The 12,287-nt window shown below is 40.0% G+C and overlaps 1 protein-coding gene across 1 annotated transcript in view; it reads left to right on the top strand.

Moving 5' to 3' along the window:
- ARFGEF3 (ARFGEF family member 3) overlaps nt 1-12,287 on the top strand; it is a 94,880-nt gene that overhangs the window by 15,501 nt on the left and 67,092 nt on the right. Inside the window, exons 3-4 of the mRNA XM_054196945.1 lie at nt 2,222-2,303; nt 5,618-5,749. Of these exons, the coding sequence (XP_054052920.1) occupies nt 2,222-2,303; nt 5,618-5,749 (214 nt within the window). The remainder of the gene's footprint in view (nt 1-2,221; nt 2,304-5,617; nt 5,750-12,287) is intronic.

Here is a 12,287-nt window from a genome sequence, read left to right as displayed (position 1 = left end):
CCTTTTAGTTAAATTGATTCCAGAAGCATTCAGGAAAGAAGCTTCTGAGAAAATTGGGCTTTGTGCCTGCCTGTTTCTCGGAATATCTTAAATGAAGCAAATGGTTAGCTTTTAGTTAGAAACCTATTTTAAGATACACATGTAGTCTGTTTCAAGTTCTTTAGAAGTCTGCGTAATTCATGTTTCTTTTAAAAAAGCTTTTTGTGGTGTTATGCCAGATGACCTTTTACAAATTCACATAGCCTGGGAAGAAGGTGCAAATATGAAAAGATCTGCAGGTTCTCAAGAGGTCTTTGCCAAGTACAGAAGCTTGCTAGATTGCTTAACTGAGCCATGCTTGTGACTTTCAAGTCTTTAATTTATCATTCAAGGAAGGGGTTGCATTTCAAAAAGCAAATAGCAGATTTGTGTCCCTTGGGGTAGCTTGTGATTTGTGTTTTTTGGGGAAAGGTGGAGAGGAAGGAATAACAACTAAACACACCCAAAATAGAGTTGACTTTTCAGAGTGGACATTCAGTCCCCTCTGCAAGCAGGATCCGTTGAAGGAGTTGCAAGCAAAGTTCCCCAAAGCTGAGATGGCTAGTATTGCTAATGGCCATTTAAGTTTTTTAAAAAGGAAGTTCAGGTTGTAGACTGCCAATTTTGGAGGGGCGTTGGTAGGTTGTGGGCAGACTGTGGCAAAGCATGACTTTAGGTAGCTTCAACAGTATGTCTGAAACTCCAGTAATGACTGTTGCTCTAACCTAGGGCTTCTCCTTAGCTAGTTATGAAAGGAGTATTTATGAGAGGAGCAGAATATGCACTCTAGTCTACTGCATGTGTTTCATTTGTGCTGACACTTGAACCTTTAGAGTTGTAGAAGAGTTAGTCAATACTTTTATTTTTATATACTTTTGGACAAATAAACTATTTCTCATTGGGTCAACTGAAACTAAGTGAATTCAGGTCAAAGGCAGCTCACAGAAGCAAAAGAGGAAAAACTCTTCATTTTGGTATTTTTAGAAATTAAACGTCTTTGTGCTTTGAAAAGACAGGGGTTTGGGGTGTTTGTTTGAATGCATTGAGACTTGACAAAGAAGAATACCTCAAATGGAACAAGTCAGGGCATTTCCGGTTGGGTAAGAAAAGGCTCAACTAATTGTTTTCTGTTTCTTCTTACCTTGCTCACACTTGTGTGGGGCGGAAATTAACAAATGTGATTCCAAAAGGGCTCCTTGGGGTGCAATGCAGACAGTTGGAGAACTAAGACTCTTAAGGGTTGGCACAGAATGGTTTCGCATAAACAAGTATGTCTATACAAATGCAAAAATAGATTCTGTATGTATAGATAAGTGGTTCTTATGATATATGACCTAATGAAGTGTTGCAAACCTTCAGGGAGATTGCAGTTGGACATGGGCTGAGTGTCTCTGCTCAGGAATGAGTTTCCTGCCAACTAGCAGGATTTGCTGAAAGGTTTTGTGGTTCCTCAGAGGCTTCAGCCCTTCTCTGATAAAGAGCAAAGAGTAAAGAAAAAAGTCCCAGCTCCAGGCACTGTTTGGTTTAGTCACCAAATAAATAAATAAAATCCAATATCTGAGCACTGAGTCAAAAGCATCTAAAAAACTATCCTAATAAGTGATTTATTTTAACATTCAAAAAAAGGTGTTATTCTGTAATCAAAGTACAGCTTAGTCATAGTTCTAGCACATGCTAATTCAGCTGTAAACCAGACTCATTAGTGTACATTTGCTTTTGTCTACACCATTTATGGTTGGAGGGAGCTAACATGACAGGGCACACTGTACTGTAGAGGAGGCCAAACCAAAACTTGACTAACAGCAAGTGGATTATGAAACCACTTTTCTATCTACCTGCATATTAAACAGATGGTAAGTGACTGAAGTGTAATGCTTATCACGCTGAGCTGGAGGACTTCTACTGATTTGTGAATTCCTTCTTTATGCATTGCACATTCATGCACGCACACAGAGGGCTAACAGTTGGGAAGTATTTTGTGAAAATTCAGTTAAAAGGCCATTCTTAACAGTATGTGAAGAAATATGCCAGCTTTCTTTAGAGGGTAAAAGTGTTTCACAGAGTTGTGAAATTCTGCTTGTTTACTGTGTGCAAGTGTTATCTTACTGAAAGTTATATAGCCCTTCTGGAATGTGACTCCTTTGAATACCAATTTGAGTTCCATTGTTTCCTCTCACTCTCATTTTTTTTTAATTTTCCTCAGGGAGAAGTGTCTCCTTCCTCTCCAACTGGCTCTGGAATCAAAGAGCACGAAGCTGGCCCAACAGGCTCTAGCAGGGATGCAGGTATGGCTTTAGAATAGGGGTTTGTTAGTAGGCAGTGGGTGTTAAGGAAATTCCAGTGGCAGAGATTGTAGGTTGTTTGGTTGGACTCGATGATCTCAAAGGTCCTTTCCAACCATGAAGATTCTATGATTCTATGAAATCAAGACTTTTCTTTTGAAAAATACTATAGAAAAAGTGACTGTCCTCAGGTGGACCTAACAATAGTGTTCATGTTTCTGTAACAGTGTTCAGAAGTTAGGATTCAAGTAATGGCTGGTGATTCTGTAGAAGCCGAAAATGTTCGGCAGATAGGTGGGAGTTCCTGATTTCCAATGTTGAAATGGAGACATACTGTTCCCTTTGTGGCCCTGTGCTACTCTCAGTAAGCCTTACCACTGCTAAATGTCTTCAAAACTAAACTGAGTCAAGTTTTTCTGTTTTCTTGGATTAGAAGAGAGGACTGCAGTCCTTGAAAGATGGAGAGGTTAATAAAGGATCTGGGAGCTGCATTCTCTATGTGTGGGCTCTTTCCAGTTTGTGGGGGGTTTTTTTGTACACTGAAAACAGTAGGAGTAGCATCCAGTTTGGAAGTTTATGAAGTTACAAAAGAAAAGAGTAGTGCAGCACAAGCAACAAAAAGACTTGGGTTTGACAGTATAAAAATTAAAGCACTTTACCTTTCTTTTAATTGGATAAATGAGTACCTGTCAGTAAATACTTACCACGAGGGGATTGCTAGTTGTGGAAAAGGCTGGTACACTGCTGGGGTATAAAGTGCATGCCACCATTTTCCAAAAAGAAATTTGTCCCTCAAAGGGAGTTGTTTTGGGAGTATAAGGATGTAACTGGATCATTCAAATTCACTTAATTCAGCACATGAGGTGTCAGGCGTTTGGTTGGAGAGTGCCTCAATATGGGGCACAACCTGGTTGTAGGAGGGTCTAGCTAAGAGAAAAAAAGTACTTTCTAAAGGGTTACTGTAATTATTTGGCTCTGCCAGAAGACACGTGTCACCTTCTTGCCATGTAGTACTCTGGTCCTACTTTGAGATCCTGTGCCCTGTGTTTCAGGTATATGAGGCAAGGGAGGTTGCCTTTAAAGTGAAAGCAACAGTAGACTAGTGGGACTTGAACATATGCCTGCTGTTGTACCAGTGTAGGTATGCCTGCTGTTGTACCAGTGTAGGTATGCCTTTTAGAAGAATGTTATAGAGTGATGATCAACCAAGAATAGTGGAGGAATTATGAATGACCCACTGTCCACTGTAGTACAAGTTCCGTGGGAACACTCAGTGAAGTTGTACCTTTTCACTTTTCTAACTTGCTGCACATAAACTTGAGTTCCGTAAGAACTGGAATTGCAAAGTTGCAGATTGCAGCATGATACCTTAAATAAGAGTGTTACCTCCTGTCTAGAAGCCTAAACAAGCCTAAACAAGCTGCCTAATCCAGGCAACAAGACAGTCCTTCATCTACATTTATGATATATGAAGTTTTAAGAAGGACAAAAAAGCAAACCACGCAACTGATGCTATGGAGATAGGTTAAAAAAATAGGGTAAGGTACAATAATGAGATGAAGTACAACTTGAATTTACCAAAAGTAGGTCACAGGATCACAGGATGCTGGAGGTTAGCAGGGACCCCTGGAAGTCATCTGGTCCAACCCCCCTGCTGCAGCAGGATCAGCTAGAGCCAGTTGCCCAGGACCATGTCCAGAAAAAGTGAGAAAATTCATGGGCTAAGACAAAGTTTAATAGGGAAAGCAAAGCTGCATGCACAAGCAAAAGAATGTAAGGAATTCACTCACTGCTTCCCATTGGCAGGCAGGTGTTTAGCCATCTCCAGGAAAGCAGGAGTCCATCACATGTAACGGTTACTTCAAAAGATAAATACCTTAACCCCGAATGTCCCCATCCCCTTACTACTTCCTTCTTTCCCCAGCTTTTGTTGCTGAGCACGGTGTAATATGGTATGGGATATCCCTTTGGTCAGTTAGGGTCAGCTGTTCCAGCTGTGTACCCTGCCAGCCTCATGTGCACCCCCAGCCTACTTGCTGGAGGGCCAGTGTGAGAAACAGAAGGCCTTGATGCTGTGCGAGCTCTGTTCAGCAATAGCCAAAACGTGGGTGCATTATCGACACTATTTTGGTCGCAAATCCAAAACACAGCACCCTACGAGCTCCTATGAAGAAAATTAACTCTATCCCAGCCAAAACCAGTACAAGCGTAGAAAATAAGAAATAGGAATGAACCAGTGAAATGTGCTACAGAGTTGAAGCTGTGAAGGAGAATCAGTACAAAAATGATGCAGAACTACAGGGTGAGGTGGGCTGCTCAAAGTCTGCCCTGGGACAGAGCAAGGTTGTGTTCCTGGGAACTAAGACAAGGTAGTTTTGCTTTGTCATGGGAGCTTCTAAGAAGATTGGAGCTGGGAAAAGACTTGGGTGGGTATATCTATTGTAGGATGCCTGACACTAATAAGAGGCACCCATGTAGGTGGTTATAGACTAAATGGAAGAGGAATTTCTAGTAGAACTCTGAGGAAATGGTGCCACTGGCCACGTTGGGAGATACTGGCTCAGATACTGTTCTTTTCCAGGCAAAGGAAATCTGATCAGTCTAAAATATTCAACCTAAAGTTCAGTCAATCTGTATTGAATGCATTCCTATGTATGTTTGTGGTCCTCATGTGAGTCACTTGCTAACAGTACTCTTCCTCCTGAGGACTTGATCGCATCCATGATTAGTCAACTTCTGAATGACATAAAACACATCTTGTTAGTGATCATAAGTGCCACCTTCACAGTGCTTGTGTTCTGTGCCCTATTGGAGTGAGTGGGATGATAGCTGACTTTGCCTCCTCTTGGGCAGGGTAACTGGTAGCGCTAGTTTGAGGTCAGGATACTAGCCTGAGTGGGGTGGTTTTTTGCTGTTGTTGCTTTTTGGGTTTGGGGAAACTGTGAGGGTTCCACTCCCTCCCTGCTTCTAAAATGTTGAGGGTTTTTGCTGAGGACGTTACTTGGAGTGGTTTGTGATCTCTCACATAAACTACTGATGTCTGCTTTCTTCTGGACACTGGAGAAGTGGGCTTGAGAAAGGTGATACCAGAATGGCAGCTGATTCATAAGATGTTAACCGTGCCCTCATCGTGGCATGGATCTTCCAGTTTTGTTGTACTTTTGTATTTTATATTATTGGATCAGGTTGAAATTTGTACATAGAAAACCTAGTCACCATAGTACCAAACACTAATAGGTTTAGATTTAGTAGTTTGCAGCAGAATTGGGCAGAGGCAATTTTGTCTCAATCTGTACATTGCCATTTTCTCTCTGCAGAAGCTGCTGTCTGATGAGAGGTTTGTATCCGTGGAAACAGACTCAGATGAGAAACAGTTGCTTAATCAGATGCTGAATGCCGTCAAAGTGACTCCTTCGCTCAATGAAGACCTGCAGGTTGAAGTGATGAAGGTTAGTGTTTCACACACGTCAGTGCTTGCAACAGAGGCTGCATGACCAAATGCTGGGGTTAGCAAACAAATTAGCTGTTGCCTTGGAAATCTTCACCTTAGCACAGTATTTGATTCCTTCCTTCCTGCAGGCAGGTAACAGGTTTTTTTCATTTCTACTTGGTTTGCATTTCCCTAGGTTAAATAGGAGATAGTTACAGCAAGAGTCAGTGCACTGGTGGTCCCAGTTGTAGCAAACTGAAACAGGACAATTGATTCACTCCATGGGAGTTCACAGATAAGTGACTTGCAGGTTTGGAAGTTTGTGTTTGGTATTAAGCTTTAGTGCTCATGAGGTGGGCTGTGCAGGTATGTAATTTTGAATTGGTTGTGTGCGCTCTAGTTTGTTAGCTATATGTTCTCTTTGTAAAATGCTAATGGTGGAGCATGATTTGTTTAGGCATCAAAATGTCCCTGAACTAGTGCATAAGAGAAATTATTGTTTTGTATACTCGGTGAAAACTTCCATTTCTAGAAATGCTTTAGCATTCTCCTGTGTGTGTTAGGAAGCTCAGCTGCCAGGAGGTATTGTTTTTGAGGGGAGATGCTGTGAAATTTCCTTGCCCTGTCATTGGGTTGGTTGGATGACTTGCCAGTATTGCCATGAAAAAGTGACTTCCAATACCTGTATTATTTGTGTGAAACAATATAGCAGTGAAGAGTTCTCAGATGTCTGGGTATAAACTTTGTACTATAGGATTTGTTGTGCTATAGCTGATCACTGGTCAAAACCCTTTTGGAATAAACCTGGTGGTCCTTTTTGCATGGTTCGCTATACATAGTACCGATTGATATATTTGGATCTACTTACTTGACCGTGCTTTACTTCTAAGTGCATAGATTAGGTATTTTATTTCTTTCTTGCATGTGACATCCTTGTTCTAATGAATATGTGTTATTCACTCTGAAACTACTCTGTAATAGCTGTACTCTTTACCATTGAAGGTGTCTGCCTGGGAGAAATATGGACTCAGTGTCAGAACATGCAGTTTGAGCCTAGCAGCAGGAAAAATAGAGCAGTATTTGTGTGGACTGTTACCCATTTCATGGGAGCAGGCTTCTGCCCATGTACAGGCTTAACTGGTGACACCCAGATCCGCAGCCCTAACCCAGCATGCCTCTTTTCTGCCTCTCTTGTCTCTACGGTGGGAAAGGGGAAGAGTTAAGAAGTAGCACTACTGAACCAGCAGGTCTTTCTTGGAATGCAGTAATTTTTTGCAAGTTGCTTTTTTACCTTGAGTGTTGCAGATTCAAAATCCGCGCGTGCACTGTTTCTTTGAAAGTCATGACGTGCATCTGTGATGCGTTGCCCCCACCCTGAGAAGAATGTGAGACTGTATTTTACTACAGTTATGAGTATCTTCTCAAGTTGTCTTCATATGTGAGAAGCAAAAAATACCTCAACCCCCAAAGCAACAAACCACATAAAACCCAAGCCGAAACCTAAAACTTTATTTATGTGCACTTTTTTAAAAAAAGAAAACAAAACCCAACATGTTCAGTTCTAGTTTAAGTGCAAAGGAGAAAGGGGAACATCGTCTTCATTCCACTGAACTGAAATTCAATGTACAAATAATTTTCTGGCTAAAAGCACGATGAAATCCATGTATGGTAAAAACTGGGCTGCATCTTTACATCCTGAAAACAAAGCAAAAGTTCTATTTTGGTTTAAATATTTCAAGAGACCAGAGGGCCAAAACATGCTGTAATCAGGGCAGTTAAAACTCAGAGTCATTAAATCTGAGCCTTTCTTCTTGAGTCAAATCAAGTAGAGATTGTAACCTGAAGGTTGCAGATGCCATTGCAACCCTTGAATATGTTGTAGCTAACCCAGGTCTGACTGAGTGGCTGAAGCCTTCAGGGGTTTTTCAAGCAGCTGGTCTCAGCAACGAGTTTACATCCCAGGATCTGCTAAAATGTGTCCTCAAGGCAGCACATGATTGTACATTAGACTGTGTTGTTCCATCTGGAGGAAATTAAATATGTCTTTATCCAGTGCCAGATATTAGACACTCCTGAGTGTGAGCAGGTTTGCATGAAACTGGGTCAGCAGTGATACTGGCCTGGTTCTTTGTGACTTGCTGCACAGTTGCGCCAGTCTTGCAGGTATTAAGAATGCAACCATCAAAGATTCCACAAAAGCTTTTAGTCATGCCAAATATATGTGAAAATAGAGGTGCAGGAATACAGACTTTGCTGTGAGCTGCTGGCATTAAATGTTTGGATTTTGTTTTCTTTTTAAAAAATCCTATCCAGAATATCTCCTGTTGTTCCCAACAAGTGTGCACCAGAAATTCACGCTTCATATAATATCCAAAACAAATGTTTTGAATATTTATTTTAATGGTTTGTTGTCATCCACCTGTGTTGCAGATGCAAATGTGAAGGGATTTGATTAGCTGACGAGAACGTTCTGTAAAGCTGTTTACATTTAGATGACTCCAAGTTGGAATTGGCAATGAAAGGAAGAACACAGGAGAGAGGCCTAAGTGCAGTTAGTTGCCTTGATTGGAAGGCTTTTGGAACCTGACAAATATTATTGTAAAGGGGCAGCATTAGACAGGAAAGGAATAGAGTAACTGTATTGGTTGCTGTAAATAAATGGAGAGGACTGCCAGCTGGACCTCTTCTGGCACTGAAAAATCCAAGCAGTTGGGACCACTGCTGTAAAAAATGGAACAGCACTCGCTAGTTTATGGCTAGGTACCAAATCCTCCTCATTTTTAAGAGTGAGTGTCATGGCATGCTCTACAGATTCCCAGGTTGAAGGATTGTGAAAACAGCATGTCGACAGTGTTCAGGCTTAAGGGACAGGGCTAGGGACTGTGCTGGAGTGCATCCTGGGCAGCCAGGGAAGATTTATACTGCCCAAATGCAGCTGTCAAGATGAACTCAAAGCCTTCATCTCTCACAGTGTGTCTCTCACCAGTGCTGGGTGAGGTACCTCTTATCCTTTTTATAAACTTTGATTTAAAGTGGAATTTTAGTTTTTGTAATAAGCAAATATTAAACTAAACTCCAGGTTAGGGACTGCTGCCGGTACCTCTAATTCTCCTGAATACTGGTTGTAGATTCCACCTTTCTCTTTAATATTTCACATAGAGCGATTATGTAGGGAAATTCCCCTCTCATATTTCCAGAGTAGAAGTGATACTCTGAAGTCCTTGTTTATCTTTTTGCAGGACTCCCTTATTATTACTAAGCACTGGGTAATCCTTATGTTAACAGCGGTTTTGTGCCCAAAAGAAGGCAGTGGTCTTTTTCAGTGAGGAAGGGGAAAAGACTATAATTTCTTTGGATGTGAACGAGCACCTATAACAAAGAGATGTACTAACTGCATTTGATTTCCCACATAGTAAAGCAAGCTTTCTGGGCTGTATAAATTTTACATTAAGGCTTGCGTGTTATTTAACTGCTGAGCCTAGTATTTCTTCAGAATATCTCAATGACTGTGCTGTCTGTGTATTCTCTCTACCTCTGATACAGTTTATGACAGAGATTTATTAGTATTTTCACACTGGGGACTAAACTGAGGTTATTTAGGTGCTCTAAATCATATTAAAAGATACTGAGAAAACAGGTAATCCAGAAAGCGTGACTAGAGGGAGCAGTGTATCTGACACAAGGCCACTTTAGCGTTCACTTTTGCTGTTGCCGTGATACTTTGCTACCACGCTGAAAAGCCTTCTAGTATATGTAATATCAGTTTGTCTTTTTACTGTGCTCAGCTGACTATATCAAAGGAATGGAAAATCACACAATCATACAGTGCCTTGTTTTCAATCTTCCTGTAATACATTAATAGCTTAATTGCCGTTTCAAACGGAATAATCTGAATATTTTTACCTGTATATTAGTTTTACAATATTCATGTGAGTTGGGAAGGAAAAGATAATACTGATCACTAATCAAATTTGGTGTTTTATCAGTGAGGCACCAAAGCAACTCACTGCTCTATACAGTTGAAGATGTATGGAAGAACTAGGGGGGGCAGTAATTCAACACTTACCTTAGACAAACATGGTCATGCAATATGGCTGGCCCAGAAGTGGGAAGAATTTTGTTGTGCGACATGGGGCCATGTTATAATTAAGTGAAATGTAAAGGTGTATCTCATGTTGTGGAGTAGGGACATTTTGTTGACCGTAAGCACTAGTCTAACAAGCAAATAGTCTGCAGCAGAAAAGGGGCATCATCTGAAGATGGATATCATGGGTTAGGGTTTGGTTGTGGAGTGGGGGGATCCTGATTTCTTTCCCAGTTTGATGCCTTTAAATTCTGGCCTCAGATGTTTTTAAAATGGCTGAAGTACTTCTGGTTCATGCAATTAGACCTTTGCTTGCAGGAACACATACAGTATTGACAAAAGCACTATCAGATATGGTCAGATCAGCAATGGAAGAGGAAACTAATCTATAATTGAGCTTTTGGATTGAGGTCGTTCCGACCCCAATGATTCTGTTATTTTTACTTTCTCTCTTTGATTTTTTTTTTTTAGTAATTTTTCATCTGTAACCCTGACCCTAAAATCCAGTTCTGCCAGGAAAGGCTCCTGGAAGAACTGGAATTCAGCTTTGAACGTAATCGAAGCAGGTGAAACCAAATGTGAAGGAAGTGGGTAGGGTGGAAATTTTCCAAAACAGAAAGGACTCTTTTTTTCTTTTTTCTTTTTTTTTTTTTTTCCCTCCTTCTCACTAACGTTACGGTGAATTTCATTTATAAGTTGACTTCTTAATAATGCAGTACCTCTATCTAACTGTGATAACATTGTTCTCAAATAACAACATGAAAAAATGAGTTTAAGGAATAATTCGAAATTAGTAGTTGAGGCTTCACCCAGAAATAAGCTCTCCAGATAAACTGGATACACTGTAATGTAATGGGTACTTAGGGTAAACTAGTAATTTTTAAAAAGAAAGGCATGATTGATCATTTAAAATTTCCCTTTCTCCTGCCTCCTTTTGTTTTCTTCAGTCACAGATAAAGCCGTGTCATGTAATCCAGTGCATGTCAGTTCAGGCTGTGCCCAGATTTCCCAAGAAATTTACAACTAGCAAGACAGAAATTTACAAGCAAGAATGAGAATAATTAACCTTTTATGAAATAAACTCAGTTTTCGGATTTGATGTCTCTTCAAATATTTGGTCTTTCTTTCAGTATTCCAATTACTGCTGGACATGTTATGAATATATATTACATATCTGTCAGTGGAGCTTCCACCTTTGGCTCTTACTACCTCTGAGAGAACTTCACACAGTATTTGTGTCTACTTGTGGGATTTTTTGAAATAGATTTGAGTATTTTCTGGAACCAAAAAATATTTTTCCAAAGTGGCTTGAGAGAGAGAAGACTCTTCTAATTCCTGTTATTTACCTGTTGTCCATGGGGAACAGCTATTTCATTTAGGAAGGATTAGTTTATGCTCAGTGATACCAACTTGCATTTGTTAGTGGATTAGGTGTACTGCTTGCTGATGGGCAAAATTTTTACGCTTTTCTTCTGTAGGTTTCCGTGAGGAGTCAGCCAGAAGTCTCTTTAATCTGTGAATAAGTTTTAATGAACCCTTGCTAAATCTGCTGTGTTAAGGCAATCTTTTTCTCTTTGTGTCTTCACTGATCCATTAATACAGCATTTGGGAACTCTCCAGTAATAACACTAGACAGCTCTTTTTGTGATTTCGGTTTTCTTTTTGGGTATATTCAGAACTGAAATCTGAATTAGAGTTCTGTGATAAAATTTAGCTTGTGTAAGGACAGGCAGAATGGAGCAAATAGCTCTGCCTCTGAAACACTGTCTTTAGGTTGGGTATTTGTAATTATTCTTTCCAAGATTGCTACATAATGCAAAGTGATTCTCTGAGTACTAAGGGCCATCTCCTAGTCTTTATTAGTTATTTTTTTCTAATAACTAATTTAATTGATAGGGCCCCAGTTACAGTGTTAAACTAGTCAGCACTAGTCACTACTGAAGATCTACAAGGAGTAGTAGAAAGTTTGGGAACAATTTTTTGTTTGTTCTTAGTTTTTTAACAATCATAGTTGACCTGTTTTAGGTTTTGCACAACCATGTTGTTACAGGTTTGGGGAGATAGTCCTGATCTAATGCAAATATTGGATTAAGCTAGATTGTGCTTGAGCAACCGAGCAAAACTTACTGTTAACTTTTTCAGAAAACTTGGCAGGAACTTTGTGGCTGTTGAACAGGAAGCCTAACTTTTTCCTTTTTTCAAGACGTGAAGGGTTTGGTGAGCGGCTGGTTGTTTTTTTTTTCTTTAGCCCTTCATGACAGAAAGCAAATTATATTATGTATTTGAAAAGTAGTTCTAAACTGTTTGATCAAAAATGTGGACAGAACGCAACTGCAAAATCCCACCCTCTGTGGATGATTATATTCTGCACCTTCTCCTTGGATACTGGTAAATGAACTGATTACTGTAATAAACTCTCGTAAATAAATGTATCTTTTCATTGTCTTTTCATGATTATGAAATGTATCTTTCT

The sequence above is a fragment of the Rissa tridactyla genome, chromosome 3, assembly GCF_028500815.1.
Source record: "Rissa tridactyla isolate bRisTri1 chromosome 3, bRisTri1.patW.cur.20221130, whole genome shotgun sequence".
Lineage (NCBI taxonomy): Eukaryota > Metazoa > Chordata > Aves > Charadriiformes > Laridae > Rissa > Rissa tridactyla.
This window is presented reverse-complemented; position numbering and strand designations above follow the sequence as displayed.